We start from the raw sequence: 26459 nt of genomic DNA, 5'->3' as shown, positions 1-26459 counted from the left end.
GGCTTTTAATTTGCTTCTATTTTTAATGTTTTTCTCATTTGTTTTTAATTCTTTTTTTTTTTACACGATTTTCTTTTCCTTTATATTCAATGTAAATTTTCTTTCCTAAATTTGTCATAGTTAAATAATAATAATAGCTTAAAGCTTGTAAAATATTTGTTTAAAAATTCTTTGCGATCCCAAATATTTAAAATAAAACTTGCAAAATTTTTGACGGTAGGGAAACCTTTTCGTTCACACCGAAGCATTTTTTATTCTTCTGAAATTTCTCAAAAATACATACGACTTTGGTTTTTTTAGAACCTTCACAGATGTCAGGTTTTAAATTAAATTTCTTTTATAACATTTCTAAACAAAAATAAAAGAAAAAACAAAACAATCCCACTTTGTTCCTATTTCTTGACTTGACAAAATTTTTGAATAAGTTGTTTTTTTCCTCGATTTCTGTCAAATCAGTTATCATTAAAAATATCCATTCTATTTAAATTCCCGCAAAATAGCACAGATATGAAGATGGCAGAGACGTTTCCTCTATTAGTCTGAAAAAATTCTATTCTTTGTAAAATATAAGAATTTGTGTGTATTTTTGAAGCTTAACATCAATTGATGCCAACTTCCATTTTTAAGTAATCTCAGCCTTTATCAAATATCACATGCCATTTTGTTTTATGACAACTTTTTAAATTTAGCGAAAAGTAATCGGTAAAACAGTACACTTTTGAAATTTGATTGTCAGCCTTCGTTAAGTCTTTTAAAAATGACCATTGTCAGCTTTCGGTCTATTATCTTTGATTTAAACTCAAACCGTTTATAAAATTTTGAAATAATGAAATTTGATGAATAATTCAGAAAAAAACATTTTCAAAATTAATTCTTAAATTGTTGGTATTTCAGTTTTATTTTTGCTTCAGCGAACAAATCCTCGTATAAAAAAAGCGAAGTGTTGGTTTTGATTAAAAGCTAAAACATTTTTTAAAAAGCCTTGATTAAGGGAATTCCATCCTACATCTTTACATGGTTGCTAAAGCTTCTAAATATTTAATGAATCCTTGACAACATAATGTTTACATAAGCAGCAGAGCCAATACCAATGTAATTTGATTTGAAACCTTAATTAGTTGAAAATGGAAGGATGTTTGTTTGTGTTTTGTCTTCCTGATTAAACATCCTTAAATTTACAAACCCATGCTCTTAAGCTCTTCCTTATTCTTTTTTCTGCCATGTGTAATATTTGTATGGATGGGCTTTCAAAAAACATTTCGACAATAAAATTTGATTTATTTGTATTTAAAAAACAAAACAAAAACAAGAAAAAAGAAATTGATTAGATAAACATTGATTTTATAGCTCCTATTATACATTATATTATATAAAAATCCTATATCGAGCTTTATATATTATATACATAGAATACATTCTAATACTTGAACTTTTCGATATGCCTGATATTGGTGAACACAATTTGTGTATATCGTTCGTTATATCTTCTATTTATTTATTTATTAATTAATTTATTTATTTATTTATTTCATTTAGTAATAAATAATACGATTGATCTATACTCTAAAGAAATCCTTGAATCTTTGGATGGCGTTTTTAGGGTGGGGTCGGGTTTTTAGGGTTTTAAAAAGGTTTAAGAGGTTCTACATAAATTTTCTAATATTGATCCTATTTGTATTTAATTGTGGGTCAGACAGAAGTTGTTATTTGCTCGACAAAGTGAACTGGCTTCGATAGAGATTGTGACCTTTGACGTTGATAGTTATAAGTTTGGCAATGCATTGCTGGGCAACGGCAATACTGAGAGAATGTGGATAGGCCTTCTGGAACACTGCGACTTTTCGACGAATGGCACAACGAACCAGCTCCGCCATAGTTTCGAGAAAATGAACCTGGATGTAAAGCTTGTTTTGGTCTGAAATGAGAATTTTTAAAAATTTAAGTGACATCGTAAAAGTTTGAAAACTATTTGTATACCTTTTAGGAGTACATGGTAAACAATATTGCTCTGGATAGGTGCAAACACAAGTGGCAGTACATGGATTGCTAACAAATGAAAAACTCTTCTGTAGCTTTCTGCCCATATTGGCCCCTATGCTGCCCGATCCAAACGTGTATTTCCGGCAACGAGCTTGGTTTTCCCGTAGAGCGTTGTACTTCTGAGGACACATCATACCTTCGTTAAAACAGTACGAATTTGTATAGGGATTAAAATGACTAGTTCCAGCAGCATGACATCTGGGTTGGATATTAGGTACTTGGTGACAGTTATAACAGCTCCTCTGAAGGAGACTCATACACGCTTGGCAGCCGCATTGTCCCATATACTTGCAACTACCGCCGACTCCACCACCACCACCGCCAGCAGCAGCAGCCGGTAAATTTAGATAGCTTCGATTGAGAAGGTCCGGTGTGAAGTTGCTATTGGCAGTGGAATATTGGGATCTTAGAGTGCCATTATTGCAACTTTTCATTGAAATGCCTTGTCTAGTGCTCGAATAGCCAACGAAGAATATTAGAACAACGCCAATAGCGGCTGCTGCTGAACAAATAAAATATCCAGCTCGGCCATATTTCAATGAGTAATCATTCAAAAACATCGTCAACGGTACACTTATAATCACCGGCAGTGATTCTGCTCCTCTTATAAGGCCTAATTTGCGAAAAGAAAAAAATTGGATAAGTTTCAAATATTTTAAAGTTCAAATTAATATTTACCCCATGCTTTTGTAAAGTATTTAGCTTTAACTCGCTGCAGAGCCAACATTTTCAACGAGTATCGAAAACCTCCAAATCCAATTCCGTATATCCAACAGAGCACACAAAGTGGTCGAAATCCGAGCACAAAAGAAAGAAACAATATAGAAACCGCTACTGCGAGCAATGAAGCCTGAAATAAGTTTAACAAAATACAGTTTTAGAAAGTTATCTTAAATATCAAAATGTCTTAATTTTACAAAAATCGTTTAAATAGTCTTTTGGATATATTTTGAAGAAAAAAAAACTTTACCTGAGAAACAATTTGCACTGAAATCAAAGTATTGTTGATTCTGCAAGATCTTTTTATAACTGAACCAGCTATAACTACTCCTAAAGTTGTTGATAACCCAAGGAATGTTTGAAGGAGCACCAAGTCTTGGATGTCACAACCTTCTTTGGCAGCATGTAGTGACTGTTAATGAAAAATAGTGGATTTTTAAAAATATGCACATGAGTGAAACAAATAGTTTTCTACGTTACCATTGAAAATATTGGAGCATAAATTCCCAGCGCCGATACAGCTGAAGTTATTATAAGCACTCTAACTGTAGTTGATCTAGCTGGAACGAGATCTATGAAACTTTTCTTTGGGCTTTGAACTATTGTCTTTTTTTCTTTGACCTGAAACGAAATGGTTTAAACCAAATTATTTTGAATATTTGTGTCTTAGAAGAAAAGTATTGAACGCTTTTAAAATATTTAAATCACACATATTCTTAATTTCTACAGACATTTTCTTTTGAAATGTTTAATTTATATGTGGCTTAGCCCTTTTTTAACTACTTAAGAATCAAAAGCACACATTCCTTAGCAAATTTCAAACTTTATACTATGTTTAAGCAAACTGACTTTATATATTTGGCCAATGAACTGTACGTGAATTTTCTTGAAAGGGTGTTTTTAAGAGATATATGTATGACTTGAAATTTGATTAAAACAAAGATGATTTTTGTAAATTGATATTAAATGTATTGTATTCGAAAGCATCATATTTCTGATAGCCAAAGATGACTTGAACATAGTTTAATCTAACTTTAGATTATTTTGTCATCATTTTTGGCCTTCTTCTAATGTTGCCCTCTAAGTGGTCAAACATTTAAGGTTTATCGACATGAACTTGCAATACCACAGATACTGGACCAATTCACGGGACTGTAACGTGAAAATAAGTGGTTACCAAACGGTTTCTTCAAAAATCCAACTGCTAGCGAGCTGTTCTGGCAGTTTTGTTTTTAGGAAGTATGCATTTAACCAAAAGTGGATTTACCGTAATATGGATGTAAGTACGTATTTCAAACAGAACCATTGTTTTGAAAATTAAATTGCACAATATGGAAGCTTCAAACCATACCAAAAAGAGTCACTTGACAGCTGTCAAAATGGCTGCCAGTTAAATAGTATTGGCAACTTTGAGTTTTAACTAATTAAGTTGAAGTATTGGCCCTTAGTACAGTTTTAGATTTCAATTTCTTTAAAAAATGTTAATCCGTTTCGAAATTTGAAGAAAAAATGTATTGTAATTTATTAGACATTTTTTATCATCAAATATTATTTGAACTACTAAAGCTTGTTCAAAAAATCTGTAATTGATCCTGAGAAAATTTAAAAACAAAATAACGGTTTTATGTCGTTAAAAGATGTCAAGTTCGTTTTTGAGAACATTTTTATTTTCGATTTTTGATAATCAAAATTTTACTATTTTTTGGCCGTTAAGAACTGGAAAAAAAAGCTGTTAAGGCTAGAAATTGTATTTATCTTTTGACAAAATTAAGTTGTTTTAAAAACTTGTTTAAAAATTCAAATGACATTTTTGTGGTGAAAATGAGATGAAAGAATAAATAAAAGAGAAATGAAAGCGTTCAGCTAAATTTCTATGAAATCTCATCCAAATTTGTTTTACTTAATAGTAAATGTTTAATGAACAAAATTTATTTAAAAATATATTTCAGGCTTTTCGGGTTTCGTTACTTAAATTAGTTTCAATGAAGTGGAGTGTTTTTGAGTTAATTGGCTGATTAATACTCGGAGATACAGGACTTCTCCTAACCTGGTTTTACTGTATTATAATTTGTGTAGTGTATATAGGTGAACATCGGGAAAAGTCAAACGAAATAAACTTTGAACATTATTTAATTTATATCTAGAAATATATATCAGAAATGAAGAAGCAAGAATTGGATATCTCGGCATCAGAACTTAATAAATACAAACAATTAAAAACTACTTACTTTTTTTCTTTGATTTTTCAAATGTTGAATAGCTCTACGTTGTGGATGATAGAGGGAAGCCGGTCTATACAATAGACCCATGAAGAAGCTGACAGACACCATTGCTGCGATGACTTGCAAACCAAGTCTCCAACCCATTTTGCTGAATCACATCATAGAAAAAATCGAAAAAAAAGTAAAATAATGAGTAATTGAAATTCACTGAAAACAAATTCCATTCCACACTCACCCAACGCCCTCCTTAAGGATTACCGAGAACAATGCCAATCCAACTCCTTCTCCAGACATGGCCACCATTTCGACAAATTGTCGACGTTTTTTGAAGTAATTTCCAATCATTATGATCGACGATTCTCGAACCATTGAGACTCCAAGTCCTATTAAGACACCTGGAAAAATAAATTAAATACCCATTTGGAATCAAAAGGCTCCACCTTCACGACCCTCCTATATCGAATGACACTCAACTCACCATAACTAAAAGACATCTGACCCAGTTGGGTGGCAAACGATGTGAAAAGGACACCCAACGGTAGCACCAAACCTCCAATGACAGCTAAAAGCCGAGTCGATTTCTTTCTGCAAAATGCTATTACAACTGGAATAGCTATTGTGGATACCGACCAGCTTAATGCTCCTAACCAATCTGCAATTCGAATTGTTCAAGTTGAAAATGCGAAAATGGCAAAATAGGGAATGGCTATATGGTGCCATGCTCCCGGTATGGTGCGGTGTGGTTCAGTGATAAAGATATACACACAAAAAACAAGAACAACATATCTCACCTATTTCGCTTTTGTTGCCAAAATGTTGAGTGGCATAGAAGAGCAGCAATCCATAGGAGAGCTGCAATCCTGAGGTCAGGACGTGTGCTAGGAACGATAGCCCACAAATGATCCATCCCCAACCACCGTCCGGGTAAAAATGCTGTCTTATTGTGGTGATATCAACACCAGACCTACGCAGGGCAGGTATATTCCGGTGCAACATATGGAACTCCCGGTCCAGGAGTCCTGCAGGAAAGGTTGAGTCCTCATCATCGGTCAGTCTATTCCCTCGTTCGTATCCTAGAAAAAGAGGACAATGTGTAGTAAGTATTATGGATTGTGTTGTGTCATTGTGTCATGGTGAATTGTGCATTGTGCATGTTAATTAAAAAATTAATGATACAAACCTGAATAGCAGCTGGGCGGTGGTGGTAGCTCCCTGGGCTTTGGTTCCTCGAACCACTGATCCGATCGGACTTTTGGGGTCCCTAAGTTTCCATGACATTGACACGTAAAGCTATTCCCATAATAATTATCGAAAACATTGCATAAGGCCGTGATTGATTGGGAGTGCTGATTCGATAGGTTGCCATTGCCAAAGCTTGGCCTCGACACTGCAGCTGCCTGTCTTCGCAGATGCGATGTTGGAGGAAGGGGAACAGTAGCTGGCAACACAGGATCATCTGCATGCAAATGATGCTGCTGGTTATAAGCGTTATAAGAATTATAAAAATTATTCATGGCGGTGGGTTTTTCTTTGTATAGCTGACGCAGGTCCGAATGGGATGCACTTGGCTTGGTGTCTAATTTCGTTGACGATGCAATGGAAGACAGCCGAGGACACGACACCCACCAGATGATAGGTCTGTTATTAAAACTACAATGACAACAAATGTATCTTTTGGTGGTGAGCGCATTAGGAGGAACTGCAGATGATGGGTTAGGAGGAGCACCTTCCGAGGTGGCAAGCAACTGCAATTGCAACCGGTTTGTCTCCGACTCGGGTTCACGAAGGTCGATACTACTGGAGCACTGGTTTTGTCACACTGTGCTCGATGGCCAATGGTGAGGTGGCTGGATGCTACAGTTTTTGTTGAAATGTCGAAGACTATCGCTCCCACTGGCGCACATGCATTGTCGTCCAATGTTCTCTTGATGATGATGATGATGATAATGATGAAGGTAGTTTTGGTGCTGGTGCTGGTTCTGTTGCTGGTACTGATGCTGATGCTGGTCCTGGTGATCGGGCCGATTGTTGCAATTGCAATTCCAGTTGTTGTTAGTGTTTATGTTGTTGTTGTTGTTATTTCCAAGAATATTCGAATAAATTTGCGACGGCGACGACGACGACGACAGTTGCGGACAACTATGGGATATAGGATTTTCCGGTGTCGGAGTGTCTTGATGTCTTTGGACTAGGGAACAATCATTCATCCTCTGTTTGATTGAAAAGTCTATTTTCTCTCTACGGTTGCATGTGCACTTTTCAATCATTTTAATTGACTTTTATTCAAGACTTCCAACTCATTATCTCTTAGAAGAGAATTGTGTATCCTGTTGAAAGTGTCAGAAAAGTTTGTTTTTACTTTTTTATTAAAAATACAACCTACAACAGGATGTTCCATGTACATATACATATATAAATATACAATATAAAATGACATTTTAATACTGATGATGATGATGATGAATATGACTTAGGTCTGGATCTGAATATGAATCTGAATCTGGATGGGTTGTGGGTATAGGAGTTGTATAGGTTATATATGAAGAGGAGAAGAGTGTTCGAACTGGAAAAAGTTTTTTGTTTTTGTTCAGACCAACTCATGTATAGATTTAAACTCAAAGGTGAGATAAAATGCTATTTTAATAAATGTATTATTCATACTAAGCGAGTCAAGTTTTAAGTACTTTTTGAATTCATATATAATGGCCCTTAAAGTTATTAAAAAATAAACAAAAAACAAAAAAAAACTTTGAAATATTCAAGAGGTGACGATGTTTTTAGGCTCTTGAAGGGCCAATGAACTTTTCTAACAAAACAGTTAATATTTTTGCTAAAAGGGAGTATTGGAATGCATCAAAACACAATTACGAGTATACTAATAAAACGGTTTTGAAAACGTAAATCTACATTTAATTTGGGATTAAATAAATAATAGGAGGTTAAACTTATTATAAAGGGTGATTCTTTAGCTGTACAAGAAGTTACTTAGAAGTTCGTTCTAGGCACATCGGACCACAGTGTCATATCTGCTAATTTCTCGTGTCAAACAAATCCAGTTAAAGAAAGAGCTCCACAGTCTGGCAGTACGAGAAAGCCAACTGGGACGGTCTCAATAAAAGAAAATTTTTAAACCGGAAAAAGTTTAAGCAAGCCAGGAATGCCTGCAACGCCTATATTCGATGGACCAAATTCTTACATGACCAAAAATTACGGCGAAAAATACTGCAATGTCCCAAAGGCAGTAAGAATTTTTTGGTCATTTGTAAAAAAACATGAGGAATTCTCCCTCTTCCTCGGTTCGTACGCTTGTTGTCAATGACACTTCTTTAGTTACCTCTATTGATAAGGCCAACTTATTTGCAAGGCAGTTCACCAAAAATTCCACCTTACCGGGTAGTGTCATGACTCCCCCAGTTCTTGACCCTGTAAATGATTCTTTGGGACCAATCTTTTTTCGTACTTGAACTGTGGCGAGAGTTCTTAAACATCTCAACATTCATAAATCCGCTGGCCCAGATGGTATCTCCGCTATTATTCTGAAGAGGTGTTCTTCCACGCTAGCAAAACCACTGCATAAGCTTTTCCATCTATCCTATTCTTCTGGGCTCGTTCCGAGTAGTTGTTCAGCCAATCCCAAAAAAAAGCGAATCTTCTTCTCCCACAAATTACCGACCGATAGCACTAACGTCTCTCCTTTCTAAGGTCATGGAAACGATGATTGATTATCAGCTTAAGAAATATCTTGAGGAACGGAAGCTTTTAAATGACCGGCAATACGGCTTTCGTAGAAATAGGTCCACTGGTCATCTCATGGTTCATCTCACCGAACAGTGGAACAAATCTTTACATCGTTTTAGAGAAAGTAAGATTATTGCACTTGATATTTCGAAAGCATTTGATAAAGTTTGGCATCTTGCTGTCTTATCGAAAATGCGCTCTTTCGGTATCGACGAATCTCTTCTTCGTTGGATTGGAAATTTTCTTACGAACCGTTCAATAAAAGTTGTTTGGGTCAGATTCAATTCTGAAACTCATAAAATAAATAATGGTGTGCCCCAGGGCTCCCTTTTGTCTCCGACCCTCTTCCTCATTTTTATAAATGATCTCCTCTCTGCTACTTCTAATCCAATACATTTTTTCGCTGACGATATCACTCTTAGCTTTTCATTTTCGTTTCCAGATCTACAACCCTCCTCTTCGGATGTGGAACTATAACGACATACACACAGCATTGTACAATGTGAAATAAAAAATCGTGTGGAATTTAATGCTTCGAAAACGCAATGCTGTCTTGCATCGTTAAAGCGAGATAAACCCTCTTTGCCACTATATCTATGAGTGGCACTTGCATCAACGAAACGGAATCAGCAACCACCTTTTGTGAAGCGATATTGCCAAAAATGCAGCAAGATGTGAAGGTTTTTTTGAGACGTTGCAAGAAATGTTTCTCTCCGTCTCTCTCTCTCTCTCTCTCTGGGCTGGTGCTCCAGTAACTTATTTAAGCCTCTTGGACAGTATTCAAAATAGAGCGTTTAAATTGATTGGTGGCATTAACATCATCAACTCGTTTACATCACTCAAACATCGACGCAAGGTTTCTTGCCTCACCCTTTTTTGCCGTTATTTTAACGGACTATGTCTAGTGAAATAGCCAGTTGAATTCCTCCCCTTAAACAATTTAATCGTAATACCCGTGCTTCTAAGAATACCCATCAGTTTACCCTTGAGCCTATCTTTGGCCGTACTATGAAGTACAGAGATTATTTTTTTAGCCGTACTACTGACATTAGTACTATCTTTCCCTCTCATTGCAATGTTCAGAAATTTAAAACCAATGTACGCCTCTTATCCAACCCTTCCTTCTTTTCCTTATGCTCACACTGTGTCTTTGGGATATAAAAGGTATACAAAACCCTTTTAGTGTTCGCTCGATAGTTCAAAGTTTGACAATTTATGAATCGTGTATCGACAGAGCAACACTGCCAAATGTAGAAATGTTCTCAACAGTTCGCGAAATTCATAAACTACTTCGTTCTATTTACAGTGTTTGGTGATGAAGCTCGTTTCTAGATAAATATCTTATAAGCAAAACTGCAGTACAATTACTTCTATTAAAATTGACTTTTTGTGCGTTTTACACGCTGGTGACATTCATAGGTAGAAGCAGCTGTCGTAATAGCTGAATAGTTTTCGGTTTCCAAAAATTAACTAGAAAAACATCGACGATAATATTTTGTATAAATAGGACGACGCAATTTGTAATACAGCTTCCTTTACCATCAATTTATTACAAAATTAATGTAATGAAGACTTTTGACCAGAAGTTGTCCAGTTAGCTGGCTACCTCAGGTGTGTGAGCTAACGCTTCTTGATTACTTTTTATGGGACTAAGTTTAACCATTGGAAGCATTGGAGGTTAACATTCAAGCATCATTTGATGGCTCTCGGCCACAGATGTATAAAAAAAGTAGTGAAGTAAAGTGGCGGAATAAACTATGTAACTCATAAGCACTGCGGATATTATTCCGAGAAATTATATTTATAAAATAAGTTTCACGACATTTAAAAACCATTCCAACAATATTTATTTCTTGTAGTATTATTTAAAGGTTTTAAGCTCTTAAAAAATACCCAATAAAAATGGTTTTCTACAATAAATAAACTTGTCGGTTCTACTTTAGAAAATCGTTGTTACTTTATAGTTATCACACCCTCTCGAAGCCGGTTAAAAACAAAGAAAACGTAGAACGGAGAATTAGCTCGTCACAATTAATGTACAAATTTAGAAGCATAAACCTTTCAACATATAAAGTGTTTACCTTTTTCGGTTCATAGACCTATAATTAAGTAAACGAATAGTCATTTCAATGTAAAATATTTTTGCAGAATTTCTAAATCATATATTCTAAAAAACATAGAAAACATTGCATGACATAATTAGAACTGTTTCATCTACGGCAACAAATTCGAATGCAACAAAAATTTGTTAGATAGAAAAGTATTTAACAAAAATCCCTGTAATTAGTTTTCTAAAATGTGCTTTTGCCACCAAGTGAGCATAGAAGAAAAAACATAGAAACATCGCATGATGAATTCAAAATTCAATACTTATTTAAAGCCGCACATAAGGCAGTCTTTGAAGTCGTTTTCTGAGGATTGCTCTACTAAGTTATACAAAAATAAAAAACATAGAACGACAAAAATAAATAATAAACACAAATTATTCTCCTTTTAACGTTTAGATCGATGAATGTTGTTTTGCTTAGTTGACACTAAAAATCTATGTTGTATTTAACTAAAATAAATTAAATGCGAACTCTGTAATTTCCTATTGGACAATCTTACAAATTCACTTAAAGATTCCATGAGCAAGAACTTTTCTCATTCATTTATTAGATTAGGAAAAAGTCAGGGACATTTTTGTCCTAAACATCATTTCTTTTTCTTCTTTGTGTAATTTAATTTTGCTGTCAAGGATGTTCGAAGATTTATCAATTATTCATCTTGACATGTGCGACTACCGCAATTTCACATAAGTACATCCTTTAAAATATGTCAATTGTTTTTTTTTCGGAAATAGAATGTATTTTCATATCCGTGGACCATATTCCCCCCTTCCGTCCATTTTACCCACTCAAAAAAAGCAAACAAATTGGTATTTTTGAGTTACCTTCCCCACAAAAACAGACCCAGAGTTATAGTTAGAGTTTGTATACATAATGTAGACGTACCCTTATGATGTGTAGTTATTTGTACAATGACAATAAAAAGCTACACAATTATTTATTCAAAATAACAAATGTCATTGTATCGATAAGAATTTATTCATGTTCATTACATATTAATGTTAATAAAATACAATTTGATAGCAAACAATAAAAAATAATCATTATCTCTCGCTCTTAAAAGTTTAAGAAAGGTTTTAAGAACGAGTATAGAAAATTTATTATGTGACTCGTCTGTTTTTATTTCATTGGATATGTCTGAGGCGCTTAAAATCCAACCAAAGTCCATATATCGTACTAGGTAGGTTTTTCTTAAGGGACCCTTTATTTTAAACTGACGTTTGGCATAAAATATCTTAGCTTTCTATCGTATTTTTCTATGACACATCTGGGAATACTTTCTCAGATCAAAAAAAAAACAAAAAAATCAATTCTTTCTTTGTACACAACATATAATATAATATATGTACATATGTAGGGTCCTGGTTTTTGTCGTCCTGATGATGGTCTTATGTCCCACTTCAGATGGCAAGGGTCTTCAACTGACAGGTATCTGTACTTGTATACACTATCTGATTTTTAGTATTGTGTATAGGTTGCATCCCTGAGGGCTCTGGTTGTAATTCTTTTATAAATGTTCCATATGAATCCACCCACATTTTATGCGCCTCTTTTCTTGATGGTTTCTATACACTTTTTGTATTGTGTAGCTTTTTGCTTAGGTTTGACTCTTTATCTGATCTCAAATCCTTTCTTTTATATGAATATATTCAAGAATATGTAGGTTATTGTAATTTCTTGTTAAGATTATAAATAATAAAGTATTTAAGTACAGAGTTTTGTATTCCATTTTCTGAATTTGATCCAAGATTATATCATAACACACACGAAATTAGTTTTTCATGAGAAAAATGTCTAAATTTAAAAATAAAGTCGTGAGGATGTTTTGATGTTTGGATTGAAGTTGACATTCTTCCATATTTTGACAGTTAGTTTGAAACGAACAGATCTAACGTCAACAGCAGACTACCAAATGGTGTAGTTTTTTATGGGTAGGTAGAATATAATTTAAAAATACTGCCATAACGCCAAGGGGTATTTTGGTCGTCGTCGTGTCGTGTCGTCTGTAGTCTACATAGTAACGAAATCATGTACACTATATTCGTATGCCTTGAGGCAAGTGAAAATATTATGCTTTTTATCGTTTTATATAGTTTTTTGAATAGATGTAGGAACATCCTTGTATGTGCAAGCACAAGAATGCCATTAACTTGGGAATATGTTAAATATTTATTTTATTAGAAAAACACGAAAACTATGTGGAAACAAAACAACATAATATTATTCGTGGAAATTATTAAACTCATCATGTACCTACTCTCTCTCTCATGTTTAGATATAATAATGCTAATAGTTCTGCATCTACTTCCTTGTCTAAGCCCCGGGTTATAAAACAAAAACTCAACATTGGCATAGTAGAGTAATGTACAATTTTAAAACGACCTTTATTTGTATGAAATTTTCACGCTTTAAGATTATTGCCCTTATGCATGCATACCAACCAAACACGTTCATGAAATTATCCTTGGAAGCAAAAAGAAGATGAAAATTCCAGAATCCTGAATGTGCACTCAGATTCAAAAGCACATAAAATATTCTTTTTTCTCTGTTTAAATTTAACCTGGTTATATTTTAAAATATATTTAAAAACAAAACCACTTCATGCTAGAAAACCATAGGACTCGCTGGAGAGTATTTTATCTTATAACACAAAAAAGTCCTTTCAATTATTTTAAACTAGAAGAATACTGAAAAACAACATTATTTCCTTAAAATTTAGGTTACTCTGCATGAGGATAACATAGAAAAAATGCTTTATCAATTACAGTTGACCTTCATGTCATCATTACAATGCTAATTACAGAAAAATTATTGTATGGCTGTCTTTACCATCCTTCCATACTCGTACACAACCATTTAAACGTTGAAAACAAGCAACCCCTTCTACATACCTACATTTGTACTTTAAGAGGCGCTCTTAAGCTTATACATATATGCAGTTTTTCAAATAGCCGTTTTCCACATTTGCCTTACCCTCTTTCAAATAGAACACACAGACACAGAGTATGTTCTCTACATATGTAGGTATATTTTATGTTTTGCAAAGGTCAATAAAAAAAACCAAGAGCGATTCTGTGACAAATGACATAGACAAGGGTACAGGCCAGACAAATCTTTGGGGCGTACTTTGTTGGTGTTCTAATTAACAACGAGTGTCGTGAAGTGAATTGCAACGATATTTCATTGTTAGACAGTTCTAGAATTTTCAATTTAGGGAAATGGTTTTATGAAAGTCAAATCGGTAAAAAATCAATTTTCTGTGAATTCTGTCAAAACTATTTGACAGATCTTTAAAAAAACGTATTTGACAGATCCACTATTTGTTGAATGATGCAAAATTGTGATATAACATCGTAAAACAAAAGAGTTGCTGTGGAAAAGAATCAAATTACGGACGTCATTGTGACTTAAAGAAGTAGGCGTGTTCAGAAATACATTTTCACATATGTGAACGTGTTCTATAACTATCAAATTGCTGTTGAATATAGAAACACGGAGCTGAAGGCCCTGGTAACTAATGCTCTGAAAAATATTTATTCAATTTTGTAAATATTGTTCAATAAAGTATAATAATAATAATAATAATATAGAAACATGTTAAAAATAATGATATAAATGGTTAAAACATGAACTTTGCTTAAAACAAGACTAACATTATGTGTCTAACACTATTTATTGTTCCGAGACATTCAGAACCGATTTCAAGGCAGTTAGAAAGAGGATCTGCGTTTAAAAATAGCAACAATATCCGACCACGTCTAAGCTGTCAAACCACTAATCTGTCAAAAAAAACCTACTGGCCCGTTGTTTTTCAAACTATTCTTTACTATTTTTGTTATGTCAAACTAATGTCAGTGTCATTCATACGAGTTGTTAAAATTCATTAGAATCATTTAATCCTTGAACTGTCAAATCACCAACGTAAAAAATATGTTTACAAATTTAAATCGCAAAATGAATAGCGAAAAATTCAAGCTGCTTTAACTTCCTTAAGAAATGTAATACAAATTAATGACTAAAATAATGTATGTATTCTTAAAAATACATTAAAAACTTAATATTAATTTTCAAACAAATAAATAAAAGAAACGAAATGAATCAACAAACATTGGTTTACTTTAAAAATAAAATTTTATGGTTCGATAAGGGATAACTCTAAAGTTCATTATTTTCTCCCAAGCCAAAAAATTAACAATTACGTGTTTGTAAACAAGTCATTTGCTCTGACAGTTCAGCACTTTTATCTCATTTCTTGAAGTGAGTTGTAGATTGTTACGAATCGTAACTATTTGACACTTCAACAATAAGTTTAGGAATGATGAGATGACATCATATGGGTAGAAATTGTGAAAATGTTAACGTTTGGGAACGAAAGTAGTTCACGATAGTAAAAAAAAAAGCAGTCCACAAAAGAAGATCTTTTACGAACAGCTGCCAAATTTTACAAAAAAAAAAAAACGGATGTCTTCTTGCACAATTGGTAAACTTGCCTTCGTCTTGTTGTTCCCTCTTTTAAGGGAATCTGTTTCAAGGCACATTTAAGTTATTTACTGTCATATAAATTAAATCGAAAGCTATTTATCACTGTGACAAAGCTATTATCCGTGGGGAGCCCCGCACAATAGCTTATACATATCCTTAATAAACCCATCCCTGGGGTATTATCTAAAAGCTAAAACCATACACTCCTTGCTCTTTTTTAAACCCGATTTATTTACAGAAACTGGAATGATTTAAAACTCGACGACATAACATCGATAAAATGATACAAAGTACCTATAATGTACATAGATACATATGTTTATAAGTACATTTAATCTAACAGACAAAACAGAGAGGAATACGACGAAGTACCTACATATTCAAATTATTTTCAAACTCTTCAAATACAGTAGATTTTATCTGATGATTGGAATAGCAATGTAAATATTTTGAATAAAATTTATCGTGTTTGTTTTTATTTTAAATTCGTTAAATATTTATAATCTGTGCTAAGATTTTTGTGTTTCTTGTTGATTTTTTGTCAATGATGTTTTTTCTCTAATATCTTCTGTCGAAATGTTTATTCATTTAAATTTAAACTGCAGAATAATGCATCTCAAATAGTTAAAACCTCAAAAGAAGGATTCTGTGGCCAGTAAACCAGTAAATTGAGAAATATTTTTCTAAATTGAATTGAAATATAACCGACAGCATTTCAAAGAATAAAGGTAAAAAGGACTCAGCAATATTCTGGAGAATCTAAAAAGATTTAGTGAAATACTAATCTCCTTTTACTTAAAACTCTGCATCTGAACACGTCAAAACATTGACAGTTCGTAAATGACGAAAAAAAAGAACAAATCAAACATGCCTAATTCGTCGGAACAGATATATTTATTTCAAATGTCAGAAAGAAAAGTCATATGAGCTAAGGAAAATGCTAGAATCCAAGTTATTATTTTGGGCTTTAAACTTTAGTAAAACGGTTACTATGCTCAAATCATTTAAAATATACTGAGCATAGTAATTTACTTAAATTAAATCGTTTAAAATTTTTGTTCATACATTTTTCTTTTCACAACTTTAAAAAACTGTTTATCGGGTGTTTTTTAAGAGCTATTGAACTTTGTGTTTGCAGCAATATTTTTACTAGAGTCCATTTTGTCATCTGCCATGGTTCTGTTTAAAGTACGTATCGTCCGAATTTTGTGTAGCAATGAACCTCACTTATAATTAAAAGGATACGTCAAAAAACATAACTGCTGTATTTGTGTCACACAGCTCTCGAGCAACAATAGATTTATAAAAGGTTTTAATTTACGGACCTGTGAATTGGGCTCCAAGATCGTTAGATGCTTGACTATTTTCCGTGGAGATATGTGAAGTCGCTAGTGTACGCCGCCGATCAGCCCAAAATGATTCAACAATTGGAGGACAACATTTTCCGTGTTATTGCCGATATACGGCCACATTATTTTTCCAATAAAAAAATGTCAATTTAAACAGAAAATTGTCACATACCATTTCAAAGTTCTATAATTCTAAAGAAAACATCCCTCAGCTTTATGTTGAGCTTCTTTCTCTTATTAAAACTTAACGAAAATTGGCAACAATAAATTTGTATACGTATTCAGAATTCTTAGTTCATTTTCAACTGTCAAAGTAAACTTACTGGAATGAGAAAACTAATTGTTTCAAAAGAAAATGGCTGTGAAAATAACTTTCACAAAATTATGATGTTTTTCATAATTATTTGGCTCCCATAATTTTTAAAGCCAGATGCTTTTGACTTCATCTTATGCGTTACTGCTAAAATTAAGGTTATCAGGGATGAAAAGTTCATAAATCCTTTAAATATACATTGGGTGAGAAGGGAAGGGGGAGGCATTTCTACCCAAAAATTAGGAAAAAGCAAATGAACCTATGTCAAAATCTATAACGACTTCCTGAACTATTACGATAAAAAGACGTTGCTTTCTTTTTCATCCTTCTCTCTATACCCAGGACATCAGAGTCCCTAAACCTTCAAATGGATAGTTTCAAAACAAAAAAACTTCCTTATAGCCACAGATAAGTATTTCCTATCTCAAAAATTACAAACAAAAAAATAACTTTCTCAAAGTTCTCTAAAAACAGATTGGCCAAATATTTGTGAACAAGTGCAAAAAGTATAGAAACACATAATTTAAATTCCAAGCCAAAAAACTGGAAGCAGCTTCCAAAGCCCCTTTCGAATTCGTATTCGTTTCGTTTAGATTTAACTAAATTAGTAATCCTCATAATATATGCAGAGCTTCCTCAAAATTGTTAATCGTTTTATCCTTCTATTTATAGAGCCCATAGGAGACATATAATGAAAACATTTGCCAACCCTTTTCATTCCTGCTTATCATCAAACTATTAATTTATGAAAAGAAAAAGAAGACACAAAAAGTGTTGGGTTGTTATACGCATTTAAACACTGTACAAGAGTGTGTAGTACAGTGTACACATAAAGCTATACAGCCACCCCCGTTAATCATAAAAACCACCCCAATAAAAATCAGAAAAACTTTCTACGCGCCTGTCTCTACATAAAGTCCTAAATAGGTACCCTTTATTATTCGTTCTTCTTTTTTTGTTTGCTATGGTTTGGTTTGCTTTTGCTTTGAGGAAAAGAAAAAGTTCTGATGAATAAATTTTATCATCCAACTTCTATATATATGTACAACGTATTTAAGTATATAACAACTTCACATAACACTTCGCATTGGGCATTCAGGTGACAAAAAACATCATTTGGTAAAATGTATTGTAGGTAGGTAGGTTTAAGGCATACCAAATACGAAATACGAGTATCTACCGCAATATTGCGTTTACAAAGGACATTTAGCATAATTTATTTTTTGCTTATGCGGCTCTGAGATTGTCAAAAAGTTCCGCTCATTAAAACCGAGAAACAGGCTGAACAGGTACTTCGTAAGGCTATATACACACTAAGCTCGACGATGACTACAACGACGAGCGACGTAACTTCCTGGAACGCAAATAATACACAAAGTAAACTTAAACTTTATCGTCCCGTTTCATCCATCCATCCATCCATCCTTAATACTTAGGTATATAAAATGAGAGTTCAGTTTCCATGCGAATTCCTTCATTATGCGCGCCTCTCCGTTACAAACTATGGAATTCGAATTTTTATCATTCTCTGACTTTGGCTCTGGCTCTGACTATGACTCTGTTTCATTTTAAGTTTCTGGCTATGGCTATAGCTCTGGTTCTGTTACTGGTACTGGTTCTGGTTCCGCAACCAAATGGCACACTAATGAACACTTCAAAAAACTAACTTTTTATTTTATTTTTCTTATTTCATATAAAATGACCTCGATGTTGCTAATTTTGTAATAAAAAGAAGAAATAAAGAGAAAATAACTTTTTACAATAAAATTCCAGAAAAAAAAAGTTAAAGCAACGGAGCGAGAGGAGGTTAGGTAATTAAATTTTATTGAAATCAAGGACCTACCTGGTTCACGTCAGTGTTTTGTAGATTGAGGACTGATAAAAGAATTGTTTGGGGCAATTTTGAAGCCGAACGAGGAAAAAGTGTGGAAACTACACTTAAGGATTTAAAATTTCAAAAATACGAAATTAGGATCCAAAACATTGTTTGAATTTCGGTTTGAAACTCATTTAAATAAATGACTTAAAACGTCTTTGAGATAACAAAAAGACATTGAATATGATACCGCAAGGAACTTTCCCATCTTTAAAAATTGGAAACGTTAATAATATCAAATTTAATTTACGAAATTTGTTTATAACAAAAATTCAGTTTCTGAGGACTAAGGCTCTTATTAGGCTTACGAAGATGGGTAGAAAATTATGGGCATTTCAGAATTCTGTCGGTGGGAAAGTTTCCAAGAGAAATTTGTCTACATACAGTTTTCAAAGCTATTTCCATAATTTTCCAAACGTAAGACTTGTCTTTTTCCGTAATACGGTCTATCTGGACTTCGATTTGGTAAACATGTCCAAGGAATATTGAATGTTTGAGATTAGATGTTATTTTTTAAGATCCATGGAAATTATTACAGACAGAACTTTTCTTTTAGTTAATTTTTCAATAAAGAAATCGTTTTCAATAAACAGCTTATTTTTGAGTTCACATTTCGGAACAAAATCGTTTCACTGAGAGTTACATTTTCTTTTGTATTCCCTTCTGTCAATTTATCTTTCAATGATCAACTCATTCCTTAAATGCTTGGTTCCAATCAGAAAACACAAAAGGATCTTTCAATGATAGATATATTCAATATGTCAAAAGAAGTCCAATGATTGGTTTCAATGATAAGAACCAATGACAGCTATATCTGGCCTTTATGTTAAAAACTAAAATGTTGAAAAAATAACTTTGGAAAGCTTTACCCATTCTAAAACTTTCATAGACTTGGTTCATAGATGGCATTAGTGCACGTATTGAGCTACCATAGACACCCCATATTGTTGTTTTTATAAGTTTGACGTCTGTCAGCAACCATCAGTACACATTATCAGCAATTTATGTCCAGTTCTATGCTAGAAAAGAGCATATGCTTGGCGTTCGGCTTTCCTGCTTTAATTCAAAGAAATCATCTATCCCTATCGAATCACATCAAATGTTTTGCAGGCTTATGATAGTGACAGTACTTTACCGGAAACGACGTCAATGGGTTTGGTATCGTAGGTTCAAAGACGGCAGTTTAGACCTGCGGCAAAGGAAGAGTGAAAATTGACCCAAAGGGGTTGACGACTTTGAAACCTTGCCACGACAAATATCTGATCAAATTACACCGAGCATGAACATCTGATTTCTATTCACGACAAGACTTATTCACTTATTTCAGGTCATCACGTAAAGTTTTCCACATTCTTGATGTGCGGCTGATAAAAGGAATCTCTATTCTTCTAAGTATATAAAAATTGCTTGAAACAACAGTTAAAAGGATAAATAAGACCAATTTAAGGTTACGTAAGTTGGATATATTTTAAAACAGTCTGGTAACACTTACATATACCCAGTTACCCCACGACTAATGCTATATTTGAATAAGCAAGTTCAAAAATATGTCTTACGAAGATCATTGCGAAATTTTAACAAGACGAAAAAATAAGTAAATTCATAAATCAACATTATAACCACAGAATGGGGCAACAACAACAACAAAAATAAGAAATACTTAACAAATGGCATTAGTCCGTAAGGCAGAAGGCATCAGAAGATGAGTAGCAAGCAAGAAAAAAAGTGAATGTTAAAGAGGCACTATAAAATGTGAAAGTACGCATTAGCATCCACTTTGATGGAACAAAGGCACACTTAGGTGGGTACAATTATTACAAAAAGAAGACATGAAGGTTATTCCAAGTCTATTTACATCGCTATTTGTATAACCTTGAAACACATATTTTACGTAGACCTATAACATAGGAAAGGAAGAAAAAACAACGAATAAAACATAAAATTCATTCATATATACGATGTCGTCGCAATAAGGAGTCTCAATTAAGTGTCCTTAATACTTTAATCCTCGCAAAAGAGCTCCTTTTTTATAAGTAATCGATTTTTGTGTGCTCTGTGCAAACCCATTACATTATTACAACTAGATAAGTTTATAACAGAGGTATGCTCTAGCTCTGGCTCTGATGGCCTTCTCGTCTTCATTATTTAATATTTTTTTTATTAATTTTTATTTTTCCTTCTTATAGTAAAGTATAGAAAAATGCAGTGCCAGCAAGAAAAAATAATCAGAGAAAAACCATTTTGACGCACAAGACCTAGATTTAAGAAACAAACCATCACCACAAACTACCACAGCAGTAGCACCACCACGAGCACGAGCACGAGCACGAGTACGAGGCTACGAGCAAGAGCCACCATTAAAAATGTGAATAATGGTGCGATCCAATTTTCTATGACATAAAGTAGAGAATTTTATGAGTTTTGGAGGCGAACGGACGGCCAATGCCACCGTACCGTCGCTCGTCGTCGTCGTCGTCGTTCGTTGTCTTCAACGTTGCCGCCATCGCTCGTTTGCTACAAAAATTGTAATTAGGCCAATTGCAACTGAATAAAGTGATATCTATATGGCTACATTATAATATCTATCGCTAAACTAAAGAACATCAGAATAGAAGAGAGCTCATTTTAGCATAAATGTTTCTTTTCGCTTTCAAATAAAATGCTATCAGCTATTACAAGGACATCCAGATTTAGGAAATTGTATCTATTGAACAGAAAAAAATCAAGCTAACGACCGCTTTCTAATACATATACATAGCTACATAGATATTTTGCTATTGTCCTTTCGTTCGAGAATTAGCTAATCTATTTACGGGAAAACCGACTCCGATATCGACATCAGCGACATCGATATCAACACATCGACATAGCCATCGTCAAATCGACGACATCCTTATTGAAAACGTCCTACATAACTGATACTGAATTACGTCGAATAACAACAAAATACCCAACGATGACAGTTCGCCTATTGATGTCAATTACGGTTTTGAGTGTTCCTATAAGAAATAAAAAAAAATGACACACACAATCGTGTGACCTCCTTGCTTTGTTATGCTAGCTGCTCATCACTAGCGATTAAGTGCGACAGGGATGTTGGCCCACCCACCCATCAGACTTATCTACAGTGGAACCTATGAATGGCATAAAATCAAGTTAAGAAAAAATGTTACTTAAAAGTAGTTGCATGAAGCAAAATACTAATATTGTTTTTAAAAACGATGTATCTGAACACGTCTTAGCAGTGACAGTTCGTGAGAAACGAAAAACAAATCAAACAAACCTGAGAAACAAACCTCTTAGTTTGATTTTATCTTAAGTTTAGAGAAAATATAATTTTAATTCTATCGAAATAATGTCTTGAAATTTTTACTAAATTGTTTGAAAAAGTCGAGACTGACTTTAAGAAAACGTCATACATCCTAAACGGAACCCATCGTTGTTCGTTTTTTTTTTTTCGAAACTGTACTTTTAAAGCTATATTTAATTACTTGCAGGATATTTAAAATAATGGCTTTTACATTTTACTGAATTTCTAAAATAATCGCCAATGTCCTAGACAAAACGTCAAACATACTAAACGGTACCCTACCGTTTTTCTGTGCTTAAATTAAAGCAGGTGGTTTTAATACTTTTTAATTTTTGTTTTATTATTTATAGAATTTTGCAAAACAAAATTTTGAAAATCTGAATTAAAAAAAACTGAATTTTATTAAAAAGAACTTTGAAATATGAGCAAAACAAATGATATGTCTTACAAAGAAAAACTTCAAAACAACCGACATTTTGAGGTTTTCCTTGTTCTTTTTTAATTTATAATTATTAAAGTCTAAACCCCTCAACAATTTTACGAATTCTAATTAAAATTATTGTTTTCACTTTTAAGCTGCAAACGTAACATCATTGGAAAGTTTTTTTCTTAAAAAAGACTTTAAAAAATGGTTCACTCAGGTACAAACATTTTGTCTTTTATTCACTTTGTAGACCAATTTTGCACAAATTGAACTTTTTCAATCGGCTTTGATGGCCTTATTTTAATACCAAATTCAAAATTACTCAATCATGTAAGGTTTTTAAGTTATTATTTTTTTAGAAATTTGAAAAGATTTAGGCCATCTTAATTAATAAAATAGTTCGTTTTTTCAATGGGTTTCAAAATCTTCAATATTCAGTTCAAATATTTAAAGCATTTCTCAAAACTTTTGAAAAACTTCATAAAGTGTTATTTTCGCATTTATCTGAAACTAAAACGCTTAACTTTTCATGCTCAATTGTTATTTTTGTTCTTGTCCGTAATCTTTAAAATATGTTAAAAATATAAAAATATTGTTAAGAACCGTTGTTTTTGAAATTTGAGGAGGTTGTTAAAATCAAAGTTCGGATTAGAAATTAGCATTTAAACATAAAATCCAAAACGTACAAAAGAATTAAATACAAGGTTTACTCAAGACTTCATAACAAACATTTATTGTTAAGGGATATATTGTGTCTTTACTTAGCCTTAAGAAAAACGTCTTTGGTTGTCTTTAACTGTTTTAAAGGAGCATATTTTAGAACCAGGACAGCTAATCCCATAAATAAAATTGTTTTGTTTTGCCGACCAGTGTTATCATTATATGACATTAAAACTTTAAACTTGTTCAAATATTGAAAACTCGTGCACACATTTTTCTTATACTTGAGCCTTATCCTTATTTCAATTGACTTAAGAATTAATTGATACTTGTAATCTTAGCAGACTTCAGTTTAGTTTGCAAAAATATGCTAAATCTCCCTAGATAAAAAATATAATGTGTTGCAAACGTAATTTTCTCAGAATTTCCTTGTTTCTCAAAACCGTTCCTTATATTTCAGACGCAGTAAATTGCATTTCCGCAAGACTCGAAAACTGTAAACAATACAAACAACAAGGATTAATCTATGAATGCAAGAACAAAAACAAACTGCAAAACCAAACTTTACCCAAAAAGATCCATACTGTCAACTATTCAAGTTTTCAGCTTGGAAGAAGATTTCTTCATTTTATCCCACTGTATGTTGGTACCTTCAACCCAGCAAAACAATGATGGAATATCTATTTAAGCGGCTATTATCAGAGATATGCGAAGCTCTCTAACGATCTTGACTAGGAATCCCCATTAATTCTATATATCTCTGTATACCGAGCCAAAGCTATAAAGACTCCTTTTGTCAGACTTGCTTTGCTTTTATGATGCCTATAGTATATATTTTATATACCTTTACGTATATTTTTTGTTTTTTTTTTCACTGAATTATTAACGCATTGTGCCCAATTTTGTGAATGCGGAGCGGAGCATCTCCCCACATCATATCAAACAACCGAAGAGGCAGAAAGAAGGGTATAGGCATCAGGCAGTCAGGCAGGCAGAGGCACAGTCGCTTGTCAACATATAGCCAAAGAATGTTCCACGAGTCCATTGGGGATTTCTAGAGCGTAAAGACTTCACAGTAACCGCTGTTGACGGTACAAAAAAAGGCGACCAAAGACCGAATACCGAAGCGAGTGATGTTTGGGGGGGTGGGAGGAGGGGTATAGGGAAAGACATCATCCCAGGCATCAGGATGTTTGTTCTGTGGTTTTACATGAACGATAAACAAACCGAAATTACGTGCCAACATACCATACCCATCAGACTTGGTATAAGAGAGTCGGGGTATGGGTACGGGTACGGGTCTAGAGTGAGAGATTGCGGTTTGCTGCAAAAATTAATTAAAATTTCATACGTACTGCATCCGAATAAGTACCTAGGCCAGGTACGTTAAAGTACGTATTTGTCGGATGATGTATGCTCCTCCAGTATCCATACACATCCAGTCACCATAGTACAAAATTAAATTACACACAAGGAATAAGTACCTACCACCAACAAAAAGTCAAACACGGAAAAATAAACTAAAGTGAAAAAAAAAACAATTCTTTAAGCAGGTGAATAAACACGTACCAAGCAAATACTAGTCTCCGAGTTAAATATGCATCCCCCGAAAGTAATTCTCCGCAGATACATCACCACTCCATCAGCAGTACCGCGCGCTCATTCACCCTATTATCTCCTTCAATGGAACAAGGACGCAAATACCATTTTTAAACTCTCGGGTCAATAAATTCTGTTCGCTATATCTTTATATCGCTATATAGCTATGCACACACACGCACACTTCTTACACACACTTCCAAAAACAAAATTACACTGAATTTTCGAGCGATATTTTGACAAGCTGTATGTTCGACACAAAAAAGCAGAAAAAGCAAAAAAGCAAAAAAACAAAAGAAACACTTCTCTAGATACAATTTATTTTTATTGTTATAACGATAACAATAACACTTTCTATTATTTATTCAATTGCCTGGGATTTTTTGTAAGGTCTTCGGGCTCGGGTTTGAGCTCTGGCTCTACAGTTTCTAACACATCTCACCAAGAACTCTCTAGAGGAATAACACACGAATGGATACTGGAACTATGATTTCAAAACGGCTCCGATATGACGGACGACGACGGACGATGGACTACGAACTACAAACGAGCGACTTACGACAAACGACAATCGACAAACGTGCGACCGACAACGACGCGGACGACGCACGATGATGCTGATACTGATGCTGATGCAGATGGGTTCTCTATCGGATCGAATCTGTATCGCTTCGTATACTCGTATCTAGGCAAAAAGTCATCTCGTATTGATTCGATTTGTGTTTGTGATTTTCTCTCTATCAAGCGCGGCGGCGATAAAGATGATGATGATGGCGATGATAATGATGATGATGATAGCACCGCTCACAGCAGTCGTTAGCTTCGACAAAGTGTCGACGGAATTCACCCCATCACTAGTGTCTTTTTAATTAAGGTCATGACGAGTATACCATTAGCTGTTAAAAGTCGTGAGATGTCTTTTTTTCTTATTATTTATTTTTCCCGTCCGGACTTTCTCAGACCCTGGGAAGCTGAGAAAACAGCTTGATTTTAGGAGATACCGATTCACACCGCTCGGCTCCACACCGAGCACTTTTTAAATAGATAAAATTCAAGAAGAAAAATATACCGGAAAAGTTGGAAAAACCTCACGCACTTTAAAAACACTACTCTACTCTCGTTATTGTGATATCTACGGAGAATTCAAAGGATAAGGATGTACCTGCTCACAGAGCCCAGGTATAATGGCAACAATATATGCTTTTAAGGAAAACCCTCGAAAAAGACCCCGAAAAGACACAACACCGAACAATGAGGACCGACAACGAATTGCGGAATGGCATACACAAAAAAATAAAACACAAAATCGCATGAAACTCACTATGGCTCCACAGTGAGAATAAAATATACAAAAACAAAAACTGAAACTGAAAAAACAACGTATGCTTGTAAAGTCTTGAAGTTGAAGTTCCGCGCCACACACTACACCCGCCACAGAGAGGAGCAAGACTCTCCGCCACCACACACACCGCAAAACTTGCAGAGACAAATTTAAGCATCGGAATATTGAAAAAGACGAAGATTTCTGGAGCAAAACATTGCAACGCTATATAACGTCCAAAGCTCCTTCAACCATAGGAATATACGAGTATGTACCTAGGTATCCATTCCACAAGTC

General features: G+C 33.9%; 2 protein-coding genes across 2 annotated transcripts; both read right to left on the bottom strand.

Annotated features, from left to right (window-relative positions):
• Positions 1-1310: 1310 nt before the first annotated feature.
• LOC129952420 (monocarboxylate transporter 10) lies at positions 1311-6784 on the bottom strand. The gene is made up of 10 exons (XM_056064989.1): positions 6163-6784; positions 5774-6055; positions 5461-5634; positions 5218-5377; positions 4989-5130; positions 3241-3381; positions 3011-3172; positions 2719-2890; positions 1978-2653; positions 1311-1915 (listed from the first exon to the last, which is right to left on the bottom strand). Exons 1-10 carry the CDS (start codon positions 6494-6496, stop codon positions 1690-1692), a joined length of 2469 nt encoding a protein of 822 aa, XP_055920964.1. The 5' UTR covers positions 6497-6784; the 3' UTR covers positions 1311-1689.
• Positions 6784-26459, bottom strand: LOC129952421 (LIM domain-containing protein A-like). Its single transcript, XM_056064990.1, has 2 exons — positions 26163-26459; positions 6784-7309 (listed from the first exon to the last, which is right to left on the bottom strand). The coding sequence occupies exon 2, from the start codon at positions 7247-7249 to the stop codon at positions 6797-6799; it is 453 nt and encodes a 150-aa protein (XP_055920965.1). The 5' UTR covers positions 7250-7309; positions 26163-26459; the 3' UTR covers positions 6784-6796.

This window comes from Eupeodes corollae, chromosome 3, assembly GCF_945859685.1.
Source record: "Eupeodes corollae chromosome 3, idEupCoro1.1, whole genome shotgun sequence".
Taxonomy (NCBI): domain Eukaryota; kingdom Metazoa; phylum Arthropoda; class Insecta; order Diptera; family Syrphidae; genus Eupeodes; species Eupeodes corollae.
The sequence above is the reverse complement of the archived record's forward strand: the minus strand, read 5'-3'. Positions and strand labels throughout refer to the sequence as shown.